Here is a 19,293-nt window from a genome sequence, read left to right on the forward strand (position 1 = left end):
CGTGCAGTAACGGGTTACTGCAGCATGGAATCGTAAACCCTACAGCGCTCAGGGTCTGACGGCGTCTCCTCATCTTGTGCCACACTTCCGTAAACAAAGGAAGCTAATCCAATGTTCATCACAATTCAAAGATTATGGGGAAGAAATGTTTATTTTGCATCTTGTGGGTCTTTGTAAACAAATACAACAGATTGCAAATGGGTTTAGTTTACCCTGCTGTCTCTCAGCATGTCCATTACATACAAGATCAATAATAGAGTATAACGATCACATTGAAGACCTATAATTCTAAAAATGCTCTAAATACCTTCCCGAAGGCAACGTTAGCAGAATACTTTTTTTTGATGAAGATGAATTGCAGAGAAAACGTCTCCTTTGAATGTTTTCTTGCAGAATGTCATGTAATCAACATTTGGAAATGACTCAAGGAATAGTATGATCTTTAAGTACCTGTTTTCATGGTGATACTAAATCTTGATACATTATGTTGCTGATTGAATGTATTTGCTTACTCGCCGTATTTGTGCCAGTCTCGTTTTCTCCAGTTTAACCGGCTTTTAGTACCAGCTGCTGATCATGTTTTTCTCCCCCTTTTTGATTTTACAAAATGTCCATTGGAAAAAGGCAACAAATTCAGATCATTTGTACCTTTTTGTATCTTTGCCTGGTTCATAATTTATCAATAAGTAATCTTTCCAACAAATCTTTTTGCCACATTTGTGTTGGTTAAATAAACGCACAAAGGAAGAATGCTTAAAAAGTAGTTTTTTTTGTTGTTGTTTTTAATCCAGGGCATATATTTAAGATTTTAAGGTTATTTTTGGCTTTGAGATCATTAATCTCATCGACGAAAGGGAAAGAAAAGAGAATTTTCTAAGATTGTTGCCACTGTACATCATTTGGTTTATTTTGACTATTTTGTGATATTAAAGAATTGAAATTGAGTTGCTTCCTTAGTTTCTGTGAAACTAAGCTTTAAAGATTAGACAATATATATATATAATTATATTTCAGTTTGTTTTGAAGCGGACGATATTGACAAACTCAAAACGATGACGCATTTCCTGAAGAATGCTCCTAATTTGAAAACTTTGTAAGAACAAGAATTCAGAGAAATCCAATCGGATTTGGCCAGATGGTTTCCTCTAAAGTGCGTCATCCAGTAGAGGAGAATGATGCATTTCCTCCTTTTCACCACCCGATGTCACTGTGTACTCGCTGTGGATCATGCAAGGGTTTATTAAATCTCACCACTTGATCTGTATGGCTTCCTCTATTTCAGTGATGAAGCAAAGGTCTGTCCTTTTCTCCACTAAGTAGAGTGTCATGGATGTCCTTTCCTTTCCTGAATCACCCTCACAGGGCCACTGCTGGCCAAATGGGGGACGTCCAAATGTGGTCTCAGGCAGGACCAGGGTCCTCTAGAAGTCCCGTAGAATTAACCTTTTATGACTTGGTCAGAACAAAATAACCCTCAACAACCCGTCCGTCACAAGTGAGTCCGTACCTGAATGTAAGCGCAGGTGCAGCTGTGCTGTGCAGTTAATCGGGTCAACCTGCCTGGGAAGATTACTGTCATCTGATCCTTCCTTCTGCACGTCGCCTGCTGTCGACGTGTAAACGCTGTGACTTCACACGACAATCAAGAAGGCCATGATTGTTTAAAGAGAGATCCGCACACACTTGACTGAAATGTTTGTTTTTTTAGGTTTGTGCTCTTCAAACGTTTCCATCCCAATCACAGCAGAAAACATTTCCTTTGGCCCGTGGATCAGACCCTCCACAGCCAAACGTACAGTATCATTCAGCACATTGCTCTAAGTCTATGTGGACTGTGTGTGGTGTCTTGGGGACAGGGGAGCAGACTATGATTATGACAACCACGTGACAAATACGTTTTATAGTATTTTACAATTCTGTCTGTTTTATATCCGTCTGGAAATAACTACAACAATACCCAGATGTTTGCGTTACCAGATGTTTTCTCGGTTCACCCTCACTTGTAAAAACGCCATTAGATCAGTTGTGCGATGGAGGCTGAACGTGAACAGAGTGTCTGCGTGTGTCCCGTGTCAGCGCGTGCGTGTAGTTCAGGACTCAGCCCAAAAAGCCCTCCCACTGTTTGCTTATTGGTGGTCATGCGTGACGGTTTGCAGCAACTGTCGGCTCCTTTTAGCCTTGGATTACCCCCCTAACCCTAACCCCCCCCCCCCCCCCCCCTTCCTCTCCCTCCTCTCTGCCTGTCAGGATCCAAACCGCTGCCTCTTCTCTTTAACCCGTGCCACCGGCTGCCGCACAACTATCGCCTTCCTTCTCGGGACAACGGATCCGTGGGCTTTTAACTCTTCGCTCCATTTAACCCGCTCGCGTGTGCGTGTTTGCTCTTCTCCGGCCAGATGGAGGACTACCATAAACCCGACCAGCAGACGGTGCAGGCGCTGCGGAACATCGCCACCAGGCTGCGGATCAACTCCATCAAGGCGACAACTGCAGCGGGCAGCGGGTAAGAGAGCTGTAGAAGAAATAGTGTGACAAACCAATACGAGTGTAGACTGCTTGCTGTCCTGGAGCAGCTGCTGCGCGATTCGTGCACTTGACTCTTTCAAAGCGGAGGAGAGCAGAGCAGAGCGTGTTTCCAAGTGGTGTGACTGCGCGCAGCAGATCGCGTGCAGGGGGATCAGCTGTGTACAGCAGCAGATGCTGCACAGCGCAGCGTGAACGTCCCTTGTGATGTGGTCAAAGCCCCAAAGAATGGACAATGTTTTCCTTACTTTCCTTATTCTGTGCCCGCACAATGCGTGATTTACGCGCTTTGTGAGGTGAAAAGTGTCAGTGCACATTACATTAAGTCATCCGACGTGTTGGCACAAATGCCATTTGACGTTTTAGAATGTGTATGAGATCGTGTCATCTGTGGAGGTCGGGCATGAGCCGCTGCAGGTGCACCAGTGTTCCTTCTCCCTGCGCCCTCTCCGTGATCGGTTACTCTGTGACACAGAGGAGCACCGGGGGACCCGGTCGGTGAGTGCATGTTCCCGTGCACTCAGCCCGTGGGTCGTGGTGTGAGGCGACAGCCGTGAACGCAAGGACGCGCTCCTGCAGGTCGGTCCGTGCGCGCAGCCTCGCACGCAAATGTCAAGCAGCTCCACAAATACGTCCTGTGAGACATTTCAAGGTGAAATCCCAAACGGAGTTCAACCTCATCGGAGTCATAGAAAATAAAAGATAGAAATGAAAATAGAACTGTGCTTGTGCTATTCCACAGCCCGGCTTTGACTCATTTACTGTGTAACGCATGCTCAACCCACTAAGTCCAAGTTGACAAAGAGTTATGCTCCACTTCTCATTCCTAATGATTGCCTTTTCCTGTGCACATGTGCGTGAACAGCTCTTAACATGCTAATAGATTTATATCGCAATCCAGAGACCGGTCACATTTTTAATGTCGTTGCTGTGTGTTTAATTTTTCTGTCACTATCATTTTTGTTGCAGTCATCCCACATCATGTTGCAGCGTGTCGGAGATTATGTCTGTGCTGTTCTTTCATACCATGAAGTACAGACCAGAAGACCCCCGTAATGCCAACAACGATCGATTCATCCTCTCCAAGGTAAAACACACACACACACACACACACACACACAATCAACCACCCACAGCTGGTTCTAGGTCACACACTTCAAGGGTCAAAGGTTATCCTTTGCTACCTACATTTATTCTAGTAGTAAACACTTCGAAATCGGGTAAGCAGTATGTGATCTTACACTCTCAACCATTTACCCCCCCCCCCCCCCCAGGGTCATGCAGCGCCTGTGCTGTACGCCGTGTGGGCGGAGACGGGCTACCTGAAGGAGAATGAGCTCCTCAACCTGCGCAAGGTGGACTCCATCCTGGAGGGGCATCCCGTGCCGGTGAGCCAGCGCTCAGACCTGAAAGAAGTTTTGGATATGAAAGCTTTTTACTCCAATATACCAACTCAAGTGCATTAAAAGCATTATACCACCACTCTACTGTGTGCTAAATTAGGGTTTTCTGCTGTTTTGAAAGTAAATTGATGTTGACTGCCAAGGCTTAAAACACAGCCAGAACATGGACATTGAGGAAATGTTCATAGCTTCTATTGGTTGTATAAATGTTAGGTGTACTGTGATCAAGATCAAGGTCAAGTTTTCTCATCTGGGAAAACATCAACCGTATCATATTTATATGTATATGGAATAATATTCCTGAATGTAGCCATACTGAAACCTTTAAAAATGCAAAAATTCTAAGATAACTGTATTTCTTCTGTTAGAATTTTGGACTTTTGAACAGTGGTTTGCATGCTGAGAAAAAGCTGCAAGATAAATAGGACGGTGGAAATAATAGTAAATATCTTTATTCCAAAAGCAAACGAAGGTTTTGATTTTCAGGTTTTTCTGTAATCTTTGCCTCATTCCTCTAAATACTGTACTGCTTTGTGAATCCCTCCTTAACACCATAACATTTGCTGCACAGACATAAACACATGTCCACAGATAGCAGACAAACTGCATGCGCTAAGAGACCTGGGGACAAAGCTGTTCTTGTGTGACAGGGATGGTCTGCCCCCGGCTCCTTTCTCCTGTGCTGCAGACATAAATAAGACACTGTCCACATAAACCCACATACAGACAGTCTCGTAGTCACAGGCATGTGGCAACATCACTTGTTTAAGATATTCAATATAATCCATCCTCTGTACTTCACGCTGCCTGTGTCTGCGATCTTGAGCCCTCCTGCAGCCTGAAGAGTGACACGTGTGTGTTTGCGTGTGTTAACAGAAGCAGCAGTTTGTGGACGTGGCCACTGGATCTCTGGGTCAGGGGCTGGGAGCCGCCTGTGGAATGGCGTACACTGGAAAGTACTTTGACAAGGCCAGGTAACGCGCACAACAAAAAGCACACAAACGTCCACTCTGAAACGCTCCTGAAATGCAAAAGACGTTCATGAAGGAGCTCAGCAGCCCCGCTTGCATCTGCACATATTAAGGTAGACCGTGCTAAATGATGCATGATGCATAATGTACGCTGCAGTGGGCGGTGCTGACATGTGACATTTCAGCCTTTAAATTTGGATCAACGCTCAGCTGACAGGCCTGGGCTGTGATTACGTTTGGGCAGGAGATCTGACCTGGGATCAGTTTACCTTCAATCCTGGATGAGTGAGGGCATGTGCTTACTGATCAGAAATCAGAAATAACTAGATCAAGTGCTAAATAAATCAGTGGTAGTGATTCATTTGTTTTTTGTGAAATTCAAAATGATGAATGAGTGATAAATCGATTTTTTTTGTTGTTGTTGAAAAACACTGCACGCATGTTTCGGAAATGATACAAAAATGTCAGAGCTGAACACAGGAGCACGCTCTGACAAATGAAATTCTGGACGGAACAAAGGAAGAGGCTCTTATACATATACAGGCTTTTATACATATTTGCACATCTTTACACATAAGAGACGCAGTTAAACGTGGTTGCAGTGTGGGTTGGCGGCCCTTGATATCTCTCACTCTGCATTCTGTGTGCACTCGATTGTTTCTGCTCTAATAATCACACATGCAAGGGCTCAGCTCCTCCCTCGTCTCTGAGCCACACCCTTTAAACGCGCTCTCGCTCCAAAGAAATGCCATTTTGATTAAAAACACATTGGAATATATTGCATAAACCGTATGTGTGTGGTTGAGCATATGGTGAACCACTGAGACAACGGAGGCAAATATATCAAACCCTCATATACACACAACCTATACTCCAAGATCAATGTCAAAGTGTCTGTTCTCTCTGGTTAAACCGTACCGTGAAATAAACCGATAACCAAGCAGCACTCCGCTTCTCTGAGGGTGTGGTTCATCAAAAACCAATACATGACTGAACATGTCAAATACGCTTTTCCACAGAGCCCAATAATTCTCGCTGCTTCATGCTCATGTGACTCTGGTTCAATACTTGAATTTGAGGTTATTGGATCACACACATGCAGAGTTCCTCCTCATGCTCGTTCATGCTTCGAACCAAAGTGTGTGTGTGTGTGTGTGTGTGTGTGCGTGTGCGGGGTTTGGACTGTTGTCAAGGAGATGTATCACCTTGTACTGATCCTTATTCTCTCACCTTGCAAACACAGGATGAAAGAAAGGCACACCCTCCCCCCACTGAGGGATTACTTTACTGTATTGGACTCCATTCAGGATGTGGTCTTGATACCAGATTGGTTTCATCCATGGCACAGTCTGTTGCAAATTATCACAATCTGCAGTTTTCACTTTTTGTACTTACAAATTGAATACCTCAGAATCGAAAAAGAATGGGGACTAAGAAAACGTTATAGTCTAACGCAGCGATGTACACACTGTATGCAAGAGAAAATTAAATGCAACAAATACTTTATACTAATAAAGGGTGAGACTTCTATGTTTGAGTAATGAATGTGACACCGAAGTCATTTTAGTACAAAGCTGAAACCTTGAAAAAATTAATTGATCTGAAGCCACTAGAGATGAAAACATTACTGAGATGTTAAATTTCCTTCCTGATCCTCTTAAGACCAATACGATTTAAAAAGATGTAAGAATCATTAAATAGGTGAGTAACCTTGATTTCAACACATGCTCTTACTGTGCATCTTAACACCTGCTAGTACTTAACTGAAATAAATGATTCAAGCCGAGTTGCTTAAATGGTCAGCCACGTTTTCTACATTTGAGAGACCTTGAATAATTAACACAAACTGGCCCTTTTCATAGAGTTTTGTTCAATGCATCTTTATAAATCATTACAGATAGTTTCAGCGGACACATTTCAGTCTAACTGTTATTTCCTCTTTCATCCCTCTTTCCATCTCCCCGCCAGTGGAATTCCTCTTTTCTTTTTTTCCTTTCTGTGCCGTTTTTATTCTCGGGGTTGGAATGCGTAGCGTAATGCGGCGTGTCTCAGCCGATCTTCCAGCTTTAATGAGAACGTGTCTATTTGACTGGAAAGCTGTCAGGAGTCGTTGCACCGCAGGAGCAACTAGGGTGGGGGATCTTTTTAGGTGTGAGGCTCAGCTGTCCCGCTGAGCCCCATAGGACCAATCAGAAGATGGGACGATGTGCCAAGAGGGGAAATGAAACTCTACTATTTAGTCTTTATCGCCTCTGAATATAATTGAAATCTCTCTCTGGTCATAGCTATCGGGTTTTCTGCCTGCTTGGTGATGGAGAGATGTCCGAGGGCTCGGTGTGGGAGGCCATGGCCTTTGCCTCTTACTACCAGCTTGACAACCTGGTGGCCATTTTGGACATCAATCGCCTGGGTCAGAGCGACCCGGCTCCCCTTCAGCACCATGTGGAGAAGTACCAGCGACGCTGTGAGGCGTTTGGGTGAGAGCGACTTGAGAGGGATTCTACATGAATTCCAGTGTGAAACATGACTGGAGTTGTTTTTAATTCATAGGAATTCACCGGTAGGACTGCATGTAAAATGTGCTCTCTCCTGTTTTATCAGATGGCAGTCCATCATTGTGGACGGCCACAGTGTGGAGGAGCTGTGTAAGGTGCTGAGTCAACCGCGCCACCAGCCACTCGCCGTCATCGCCAAGACTATCAAGGGCAAAGGCATCCCAGGTAACCAGGCACACTGATCCACAGAACTGTTAGTGGGGTTTTAGTGAGGTGTAAGCTTTGATTCATGAATAAAATCCAATAATTACTATTACTGAGGGATGTTGGCTGCAGAGTGTGTGTCACATAGCGGGCAGTTATTGCTGCTTACCTGTTTCTAAATGCTGACAGCTCACTGCAAATACTATTTCGCTTTGGGGACCGGCCGCTAGTGCAAAGGGGCCCAAACTCACCGTGATCCAGGCCGCGCTTTAGGCTTTAGCTGCTGCAGCACCGTAATCCTTCAGAATGTGTAGGATAGACTTGCAGCAACAGCCCTTTGTGCTCGTGTTGTGATAATGGTCAGGGGCAGCATATGTGACCTTGTGAGAACAAAGGGAAAACTGTTGTTATAACAGCAACAACGTGTGTGTGTGTGCCTTTGTGTACATAAGATTTGGTCAGAAATTGTGATTGTTGTCTTAAGCCTGTGGCCTCCCGATTCAAACCTGTTGGATTTTTGAAGTAGCCTGTTGGGACCCACTGAAGTGGAATATTGTTATTAGTGTGACGGCTGTCGGTTATTTCATGTACATGCCTACTTGTGAAGGAGATAAGTGTGCTGAATATGAGGAGGAACGTGGTGTATGGCGAGTCTCTGTATCACCACGTAACCTTTGTCACCTTTTATATTTTCCCTAAAGAAAAAGATGTTGCTTTTATTATCTCCGCTCTATAATAAGTTGTTCTGCTTTGACAAGAGGTGTAGTTGCAGTTTAGTTGCTCTCAACTTCATTGTGCGTGTGTGTGTGTGTGTGTGTGTGTGTGTGTGGTGCTTTTCAGCGGCGGAGGATAAGATGGGCTGGCATGGGAAACCCTTGCCCAAAGACATGGCCGACAGCGTGATCAAGGAGCTGCAGAGCCGCATAGTCAGCTGCAACAAGCGCCTGTACCCTGCACCCCCCATTGAGGATGCCTCACCTGTCAGCCTGCGTAACGTCCGTATGCCGAGTGCACCCAGCTACAAACCCGGAGACAAGGTGGGTGACAGACAAGCTCAGATCCTGTGATTGACCTTCAAATCTCATCATTTGGGTGTCTGATTGAATGTATTTTAACCTTTCAGATAGAACCTCACATGGCTTCATCCAATCTGGTGCATCTTCTACTGACTTTGTCTGTTTGTTTGTGCGTTTCCAGATTTCTACAAGGAAGGCCTACGGCATGGCTCTGGCCAAGCTGGGCCGTTACAACGACCATGTGGTTGCACTGGACGGAGACACCAAGAACTCCACCTTCTCCGAGCTCTTCAAGAACGAACACCCCAACCGCTACGTGGAGTGCTACATCGCAGAGCAGAACATGGTGAGAAGGAGACTTCGAGAGGGTCATTCTGGCTGTTTTTCCATTCAGTGAACACAAATGAGGCACAAGAGTTTGTGCACACTTCATCCATCAATAAATACCTGCTACTTTTCCGCTCTTGTGCTGCAGGTGAGCGTTGCAGTGGGCTGTGCAGTGAGGGACCGTAACGTGGTGTTTGCCAGCACCTTTGCGACCTTCTTCAGCCGGGCCTACGACCAGCTCCGCATGGCCAGCATCTCTGAGAGCAACATCAACCTCTGTGGCTCCCACTGTGGTGTCTCTATTGGTCAGTTCCTGTGTGTCTTTTTTTTTTTACCAATTGTGACCTGAAATAACTGACAGCCATCCAAGTTCTCAGCAAGCTGCAGAAGATATTTAGTTGTTCATAGTTTCAGCAGACGAGTTGTTGATTTCATTTTATTACAATCTGGGTTGAACCCGTCCTCAGTGCGACCCAGTTTAATTCTCCTGACCCTAAAGCTTTTCTCCCAAACTTCTCACCCCCTCTGTTATCCATCCTCCTCTCCCGGTATCAGCACACTTGCTCCTCCCCCTCTCACTGTCTGACACAGCGGCCATGATTCTCTTTCACCTCCTTCTCCTCCTCCTCCTCCTCCTCCCCCCCTTACTCCTTCACTTCTCCAGGTACATTGCATGAGCACCTTTCCAGACTGAATGCATGTCTATCAGAATTTATTTTCCAGCCTCCGTTACACCTGTGAGTCTCGTTGCATCTCACTCGTCTGTTTGATGCTGAGATGTGTGTATTCTTAGGTGAGGACGGACCATCTCAGATGGGCCTTGAAGACCTGGCCATGTTTAGGGCTATTCCCACGGCAACCGTCTTTTACCCAAGTGACGGAGTCTCCACTGAGAAAGCGGTGGAGCTCGCTGCCAACACAAAGGTACACATTGGTCACCCATGATAAGAAATCAAAAAGATCGAACATTCTGATAAGAAAATGTCGAAAGGTTGAGAGCAGAACGCTTCATGGGATCCGATCCTGCGCAGTGGTTGTGTTGAATAATACAAACTCAATTAGATGATTTCATGGTTTGTTTCAGGGTTTATGTTTCATCCGAACGAGCCGCCCAGAGAACTCCATCATCTACAACTCCAATGAGGACTTCCATGTTGGTCAGGCTAAGGTTTGTACCATTTCATGCTCTATGAACTTGTTTCCTTTCATTTCATTTTCAGAATTGACCTATCCGTTTCTGTTTGGATTCCACTCAGGTTGTGTACAAAACCAATGACGACCATGTGACTGTGATTGGAGCAGGAGTGACCCTCCACGAGGCTCTAGCGGCAGCTGAGCAGCTGAAGAAGGGTATGGAGACCCCCAAAACTGTCACCATAAGAGTATACGATCTTTATATGAACCGTCAGCCGGACTGAGGTGGATTTCTCTGCCCTCCATTCTCCTCCCTCAGAAAGAATTAACATCCGTGTGATTGACCCGTTCACCATCAAACCCCTGGACTCCAAGACCATCATTGACAGCGCCAGGGCCACTCGGGGACGCATCATCACAGTGGAAGACCACTACTACGAAGGTGAGGGGTTGCAGATGACCAGCCCAAACAAAATATATATATATTTATCTATTTAACAAATTATTTTCTTTAAGATATTTTTAACGGGATGAAACAAGGTGCATTTCAGCGTAGAAAACAGGGTGAGCTGTAGCGTTCGTCACATGTCTATCCCATCGGGCGAAATACTTATTACTCAATACCAATTAAACATTTTAAAATGTAAAGCCGTATTGGTGAGAATTCGTAATGTCACATAACCAGCCATTTTGTAGTACACTACGACAGGTCTCAATAATGCAGAACCGTGCAAAGTAGCTCTCTACTGCGTTCATCCACCCAATCTTATCCAATGATCGTCTTTGTGGATTATTAGCAGGAGGGCTTTAACTAGCAGGCAGGAGGATTGTTATGCAGCTGCTTGCATGTTTGTGCTCACAAAAAGAAAAAAGCCCGGAGCACAAACCGCAATCTGCAGACAGATAGAGAAGGAAAGAGGATGAAGAGGAGCTTGAGGAGGAAGAGGTCAGAGGTGTAGGGATTCTGAACGAGACACAGAAGTTGTTTTTGTGGGTTTAATGAGAGATGCAACATGCAGAAGGAGAAGCTGGAAGAGCTTGTCTGGGTTTCTTAATTTCAGCTCTGACCTTCAGGCTCACTCTGACCTACATACAGGAGCAGCATCAAAAAGCAGGGTCCAGCTTTCTCTCCCTCTCTCCTGTTGGCTTTGTGTTTTTCTGTTGTCCTGCACGCAGCCGCTTACTCTTCTTGTTGACAATGTGTATGTTTGCCATGTTGGAACCAAGAAACACACACACACACAAATTAAGATTCGTTAGTTCATTCCGTGCAAGTACAAATGTAAAAGTGCACAAGCTTGCGTATGTATGTAATTATATGTAATTAGTACTCTTGTCCCTGCCCAACTTTCATGTTCACTCACTCATAAATGTTTTGGCAGTTTGAATTGAGAGTCTGTGTGAGAGAGAAAGGGAGGGGGGGGGTGAGAAAGTCGAGGGAGGGCGTTGGCCGTCCTGTCGGTCCACATCACATCGCTGCACAGCTCGATCGCCCATGAAGACAGATTTAATACGACAGAGGAGCCGAGGGGATCTATTTGATTTGAGCGAACTGGCCCTTTTGACCGATGGTCCTGGTGTGCTGTGTGATTCCTCAGGTGGTCTCGGCGAGGCAGTGTGCTCTGCCGTGGTGAACGAGACCGGCTTCACTGTACACCGCCTGGCCGTCTCCCAGGTGCCCCGCAGCGGGAAGCCCCAAGAGCTGCTCCGGGTCTTCGGCATCGACCGCGACGCCATCACCCAGGCGGTCCGAAAGGTGCTCAGCAGCAGCGCCAATGCCAAGTGAGGACGTGGCAGCAGGGGCCCAGAATCTGGTGGAAAGGCCTCTGAGGGTTAACTGGTGATCACCATGGAGACGATGAACCAGTAACCCGACACAGCAGGAGGGAAAGCCCTTCACGCTCTCCTCCTCATTAAACGATCTAAGGCAATCGTTTAATTAAAAAAAAAAAAAAAATACATTACCCGGCTTTCCTCTGTAACTGTCATTGATGTGGTTTTGACACCCCCGATTTTTTAGTAAGATTTTGTAAACACACCCTCTGACCCCCCCCCCCCCTTCCATAGGGAAAGTTCTGCCACTGCTGTAGTGTTCCAGTGAAAGCAGTGAACGTGGTTTGAAGTAAAGTGTTTTTATATTTTCTGTGGATCCCCTCACTTCTTCTACACATCGTTTTGTACGTATGCCCCTGGTTCGACTCTTTAACCCCCCCCCAACACACACACACACACACACTAGGCCCGGCAGGGTGGGGATAAACTCTGGTATGGTCTGTTCAAGCACTGACTGTTTTCAACCTTTTTGACCCTGACTTGGATGGGACTGCTTCACATCAATAAAGGGATTGTTTCTTCACAATATCTGTGTCAAGTCTTTCTTACGGTTCTGATGTCATGAAACATGTCCATTTTTACAGTGAAACGACATTGTACAAAAACCTTTTATTTTATTTTGCATGCACGGCTGTGGCCAAGGCAAGGAGCAAAAATGGTTGAACTTAAAGGGCCAGATAAAAAAAGTCTGATTTGCTGTGCACAGTATTTATTTTGCTGCCACACAGCCCCCTCCAACAGGAAAGTGAACCAGAAGTGTAACTCGTCTACACACTCCTGTGAGACCCAAATTTCCATGACCATTTTCTAAAAACACTTTCTGGGGTACATATGACTACTCTATTTACCTGTAGCTATTTAACTTTCTTTTTTGAATGAAACATTCAATTAATATTGAGTTTTTCTACTAAATACTACTGCATCACTTTTATATTAAATATGTGAAATGATTTCTTCCTCCTACATACACAATACGGTGCCTTTTTATAAAAAAGACCACCCTTTGATTTTATACAATAATATATAAATGATACAATAATTGCCACAAACAATTATTGCTTTAATTGAATTGATTTACACAAAGAGGAATTTGTCTTTTGGATATGATGCAGGACCAGATGGAGGTCAGTCAGCAGAAGTTGGCCCTTTAGCCTCTAATGTCCTCTTTTGTAAGAATGCATCGACAGTTCTGTGTAGAGATCTCAGCCTCGTCTCATCTCATTGCTGTACACGTCTTGGTTAAGTTTAGGTTGAAGTCTACCAAGCCCACATCCCCCATGTGGTGTGCATATCCAATGGGTTTTAATAATTGAAAAACCTATTAAAAGATTCAGCCATATTGCAGCATGTCAGACTTCCAAGAGATGGAAGTAAACAGGTCTGCTCTTGTATACATTTTTTCCTATATTTAAAAAAAATGTATACATGAGACCTACTGGCTCTACACACACAAGCTTCAGTCAGCAAGGAATTGTTTTAGGGTGTTTCTAAATGCTGGTAAATGTAAGGTGCAGCAGCCAAATGGAAAACTAAAATAAGGTCTCCTTTGTCCTTTTAAATATAAATGTTGTCCTACTGTCCTCAAGACTTCTCTACAGGGCGCTGACTGATCTCCAGCTGGTGAGAAGCACTACAGAAGATTCATCGGGATATTTGGGACCTTTCACGTCTTTCCGTGTGGTGATTGACAGGCACAGTGTCAGCTGTGATAGTGTATGAGGGACAAAATATTATAATAATAATAATAATATGAATAATAATATGTACTTTTAATTTTCAATGTCTTTTAATGTTTCTGCTCGTGTAATGCACTTTGAGATGTGTCCTCACATGTAAAGCGCAATATAAATAAAACGTATTATTATTATTAAAAGGGAAATGGACTGACAGATTGTGAGTGCGTGTGCATGTACAGTGTGTGTGTGTGTGTGTGTTTGCATACTGTTCCTCTGTAGATGGGCGGGGGGGGGTGGGGTGTACCGTCCCGGCGGCAATCAAAGCATCTGTCGTATGGATTCTACTCCACTAATGCACAAACCAACGCGCGCACATATACACACACAATGCATATAAACACATGGAGTAGCTCACTTCCCCCCCCCCCCCCCCCCCCCCCCCCCCCCCCGTGTCAAACTTCATTTTGGTTATTTGAATGAATGAACATGAATCAATGACTGACTTGACACGAACATCTTCATCTTAACCACAAAAGCATCTACACAATCCCTCACCAGCTTCTATCCGAAAGGAACACGTCATACAAAAGGAGAAACATTTTTGAACGATCTGTGTGCGTGTGTTTAAACGCACATTGTCGCTTTCTCGACATCTGTAGGTCCACACAGGGTTTCCCAGTTTGTTCTGCCTCACTAGACCCCCGCCCCCCAGTGCGCACACACCAACAGTCTTCCTCATGGCATTCTTCAGACACAAAAGAATATTGATGTGCATTATACAGTCCCATATATATATATATATATATATTAGGGCTGTCAAAAATAGCGCGTTAACGGCGTTAATTAGCTGTTTGTTGTTAATTACGTCAATTTTTTTGACGCATTTCACGCATGCGCAATGTGACAAATTATTCAGGTCAGTAAAGTGCCTCTTCCTCTAGGGAATGCACTTCATCCTATACAACACATTACTGCCACCTGCAGGCATATGTCACGCCGTCAGGTTCAGCAAGTCGTTTGCGCCAGAGACCCGCACCCCCCCCCCCCCCCCCCCCCCCCTCGTTCTCGCGCAGCAGAACAGAGAAAAACAAAAGCTCCGCCCAGCAGCGCTGAGGTAAAGGAAAGACCATCGGAGAGACCCGTAATACTGTTCTGAAACATGCGGAGGAAGAGAAGCCAATGCGATCTAAATCCTCCCAGGTATGGGGATATTTCACACTGAAATGGGGGGTGCTAGCGGATTTCTTTGCAGCGCCAGTCGGCGGGTGGTGCAGCAATATTGTTGTTCGGGTGGAAATCGGGAAAAAGGTCGGTCCGGGAGATTTTCGGGAGGGGCTTTGAAACATCGGGAGGGTTGACATGTCTGGTCATGTCTGGTCATCGCAGGAGCACAAACTCACAGCAGAGTGGGATAAACTGCAGATGCTCAAGACCCTTCTAGAGCCATGCAGTCTGTAACTGATCATAATAACATTGCTTTGATTATTTTCTGAAATGAATTAAAAAATCAAATATCAATAACATGTATTTATGTAAAAAATAATAATGATAATAATGATAATTATGTATCTGTGTCCTGTTATTTATCTTTAGTATGCATTTCAGAAAGAAAAAATGGTTAGGATTCAGGTGTGATTAATCATGATTAATCCACTGAAAATTCTAATTAATTTGATTAAAATTTTTAATCATTTGACAGCCCTAATATATATATATATATATATATATATATATATATATATATATATATATATATATATATATATATATATATTAGGGCCGGGACTCGATTAAAAATATTAATCTAATTACTTAGAAGCTTTGTAATTAATTAATCAAAATTAATCGCATTTTAAAATATATATTTGCATAAATATTTGACCTGAGAACAGTGAGAAGTAAGTTCAAACCTGCTCTCTCAGAAGGAGGGTTTGGTTGTAGTCAGGGCTTCAAACTGTGAACTTTCAAACAGTTTTGAGGTTTAGTAAACAATCCCAAGGTCTAATATGAGAAACGGACACAATGAGGCATGTGCTTGAATAGCACAAGGGAACAACTGAAGGGCTGCAGGCTCCAACCTGGTGTCTGAGGTTGTGGGTTCATGCCCCTTCATGCAGACATCACGTCTGCTTTGAAAGAGGTTTGAGTAGCAGTCTCAAGGTTAAATACGAGAAACAAAGGGTAGGTCAGTGTGTGGTGAGGTAGCACAGTGGAAGAGCTGCTGTCACAAGCCTGCACTGAACTTGAAGGTTGTGGGTTCAAGCCCAGTCTTGGGTTTGAGCCTTTGGCTTTACTTCAGGTTTGAGTAGCAATCTCAAGGTTAAATACAACAAACAAAGGGCTGGTTAGTGTGTGGTGAAGTAGCACATCGGAAGAGCTGCTGCCACAAGCCTGCACTGAACTTGAAGGTTGTGGGTTCAAGCCCAGTCTTGGGTTTGAGCCTTTGGCTTTACTTCAGGTTTGAGTAGCAATCTCAAGGTTAAATACAACAAACAAAGGATTGGTTAGTGTATGGTGAAGTAGCACATCGGAAGAGCTGCTGACATAAGCCCCTGCACTGCACTTGAAGGGTTCAAGCCCAGATGTGGAAATAGCATTTAACAAGAGTTTTGAGGTTTAACTCACATGCTCAAGGTTAAATAGGAGAATCAAAGTTTCCAAAATGTGACCAGGACTGGTAGTGTAGGGGTGAGTGCAGGGTGCCAAAAGCCTCTGTGCGCACCGCCAGTGGGTTCAAATCCCACCCGCCAAGTCTTGAGCGCACTACCGCGGAGGTAGTAGTGGGGGCATTGTCCCCACTGGTTGTTTCAGAGAAGTGTACTCTGGGGGTTATGCAGAAACACGAGGCGCATTCACTTGAGTTATGAAGGCATTGTCAAGAATGATGAAGAATCTTTTGAATGATGACGAATTGACTAAATTTGATGTCAATTGCTTTGCTTTTAGCACTTATTAGCCATGCTACGTAGCCTATAGGGCTCCACCTTTTTGACGGGAGAGAAGGCCGGATGAGTCAGTAAAGATGAGCAGATGTGTCTCATTCAGTGGTCACACTGACATGAAACTTATTACAGCCTCTGAGGGCATTTTTCAAGACAATCACATGTTTGTCTACTTCAGGGCATCCTGTGGACAACCTTAACCTGACAGTCTGGCACAGGGTGTAGATTTGTTTACCCTTTTTAGTGCATCCACCCTCCAATTCTCTGTTACATTCAAATTCAACTCACTTGTGCCTTTACCAATGCAAGAAGGATGAATAGCATGGTTGATCCTCCAAGATGCACCAATCCGTCTCTGGAGCAATATCCCATTATTATTTTTTATAAATGTCAGTTACCCAAAACTAAAAAAGGATTTAGGAAAAGCCACCATGTCCCTTGAGGGTTGAACCCAGATAAGGTTTAAAGTTCAGAAATTTGGGGCATTTGGCATTAGTGACAGGGACGTGTAGGTTGCTCCATCTAAGATCATCCCAGTCATGTCATGGGAAAAAAATATTGTGAAAAAAGTCAAAATATGTAGGGTCAAAAAAGATTTTTTTTTTTTAAATAATAGGTAAAACATTATAAAAAAATATATGTAAGGTCAATATATATATTATATATATTATATTATATATTATATAATATATAATATACACTCACCGGCCACTTTATTAGGTACACCTGCCCAACTGCTCGTTAACACTTAATTTCTAAGCAGCCAATCACATGGCGGCAACTCAGTGCATTTAGGCATGTAGACATTGTCAAGACAATCTCCTGCAGTTCAAACCGAGCATCAGTATGGGGAAGAAAGGTGATTTGAGTGACTTTGAACGTGGCATGATTGTTGGTGCCAGAAGGGCTGGTCTGAGTATTTCAGAAACTGCTAATCTACTGGGATTTTCACGCACAACCATCTCTAGGGTTTACAGAGAATGGTCCGAAAAAGAAAAAACATCCAGTGAGCGGCAGTTCTGTGGGCGGAAATGCCTTGTTGATGCCAGAGGTCCGAGGAGAATGGCCAGACTGGTTCGAGCTGATAGAAGGGCAACAGTGACTCAAATAACCACCTGTTACAACCAAGGTGGGCATAAGAGCATCTCTGAACGCACAGTACGTCGAACTTTGAGGCAGATGGGCTACAGCAGCAGAAGACCACACCGGGTGCCACTCCTTTCAGCTAAGAACAGGAAACTGAGGCTACAATTTGCACAAGCTCATCGAAATTGGACAATAGAAGATTGGAAAAACGTTGCCTGGTCTGATGAGTCTCGATTTCTGCTGCGACCTTCGGATGGTAGGGTCAGAATTTGGCGTCTACAACATGAAAGCATGGATCCATCCTGCCTTGTATCAACGGTTCAGGCTGGTGGTGGTGGTGTCATGGTGTGGGGAATATTTTCTTGGCACTCTTTGGGCCCCTTGGTACCAATTGAGCATCGTTGCAACGCCACAGCCTACCTGAGTATTGTTGCTGACCATGTCCATCCCTTTATGATCACAATGTACCCAACTTCTGATGGCTACTTTCAGCAGGATAATGCGCCATGTCATAAAGCTGGAATCATCTCAGACTGGTTTCTTGAACATGACAATGAGTTCGCTGTACTCAAATGGCCTCCACAATCACCAGATCTCAATCCAATAGAGCATCTTTGGGATGTGGTGGAACGGGAGATTCGCATCATGGATGTGCAGCCGACAAATCTGCGGCAACTGTGTGATGCCATCATGTCAATATGGACCAAACTCCCTGAGGAATGCTTCCAGCACCTTGTTGAATCTATGCCACGAAGAATTGAGGCAGTTCTGAAGGCAAAAGGGGGTCCAACCCGTTACTAGCATGGGGTACCTAATAAAGTGGCCGTTGAGTGTATATTGTAGGGCCGGGACTCGATTAAAAAAATTAATCTAATTAATTAGAGGCTTTGTAATTAATTAATCAAAATTAATCGCATTTTAATTGCATAAATATTTGACCTGAGAACAGTGAGAAGTAATTTTTTTCACATGGATTTTTATTTTTGTTCAACCAATTCCAGCAGACAAGTGTAGCAATAGCATATTTAGAAATATAGTACTTTTAAGAACTTCAGGTAGCCTTCTGTAAACTAGGTTTTTTTAAGTAGACCAATACTTTCAAGTACATTCAGAACATTGGTTATTTTATCAGACGTTAGTTACCCTGGTCCTTAAACCAGTCATCTGGTGCAGTGTGGGTTGGGTGTGGGTCCTTGTACTCGTAGTTGGGCTAACGTCCACGCTAGCTGCTAATTGTTTTGCGTTGAGGTGATACTTGAGGCTCGATGTGAATTCCTTGTTGCACAGCTTGCACACAACCATGCTCTTATCGACGCTTCCATCCGTGTGTTTATTATAATAAGATTTCCCATTCACGGGGCCACCCGACACGGTCTCATCAGCTTCTTCGTTCATGTTCACTGTGGTTTGTTTTTGTCTGAAGTCATGAACGCTAGTTGGTGCTCCAGTATAATCGGTCCTCCGAAACTCATCCAGTGAGAAACGTTCCGCGGTGCAAAAAATAAGTGTAAAAATGCGTAAAAAATGTTTGTGTTATTTTTTGTGTAATTAATTAATTAATCTTAATTCACATTGTAATTAATTAATCATAATTAACGCGCTAAAGTCCCGGCCCTAAAATATATAATATATAATATATATATATATATATATATATATTTTAGGGTTAGTAAATTTAAATTT

General features: G+C 44.0%; 1 protein-coding gene across 1 annotated transcript; it reads left to right on the forward strand.

Annotated features, from left to right (window-relative positions):
• The first annotated feature begins 2,217 nt into the window (after positions 1 to 2,217).
• Positions 2,218 to 12,432, forward strand: LOC119223483 (transketolase-like). The gene is made up of 14 exons (XM_037480811.2): positions 2,218 to 2,503; positions 3,493 to 3,610; positions 3,798 to 3,911; positions 4,803 to 4,900; positions 7,183 to 7,374; positions 7,499 to 7,617; positions 8,437 to 8,633; positions 8,794 to 8,958; positions 9,088 to 9,244; positions 9,733 to 9,863; positions 10,024 to 10,107; positions 10,196 to 10,289; positions 10,393 to 10,515; positions 11,672 to 12,432. The coding sequence occupies exons 1-14, from the start codon at positions 2,397 to 2,399 to the stop codon at positions 11,857 to 11,859; spliced, it is 1,887 nt and encodes a 628-aa protein (XP_037336708.2). The 5' UTR covers positions 2,218 to 2,396; the 3' UTR covers positions 11,860 to 12,432.
• The last annotated feature ends 6,861 nt before the right edge of the window (positions 12,433 to 19,293 follow it).

This window comes from Pungitius pungitius, chromosome 1 (genome assembly GCF_949316345.1).
Source record: "Pungitius pungitius chromosome 1, fPunPun2.1, whole genome shotgun sequence".
Taxonomy (NCBI): Eukaryota; Metazoa; Chordata; class Actinopteri; order Perciformes; family Gasterosteidae; genus Pungitius; species Pungitius pungitius.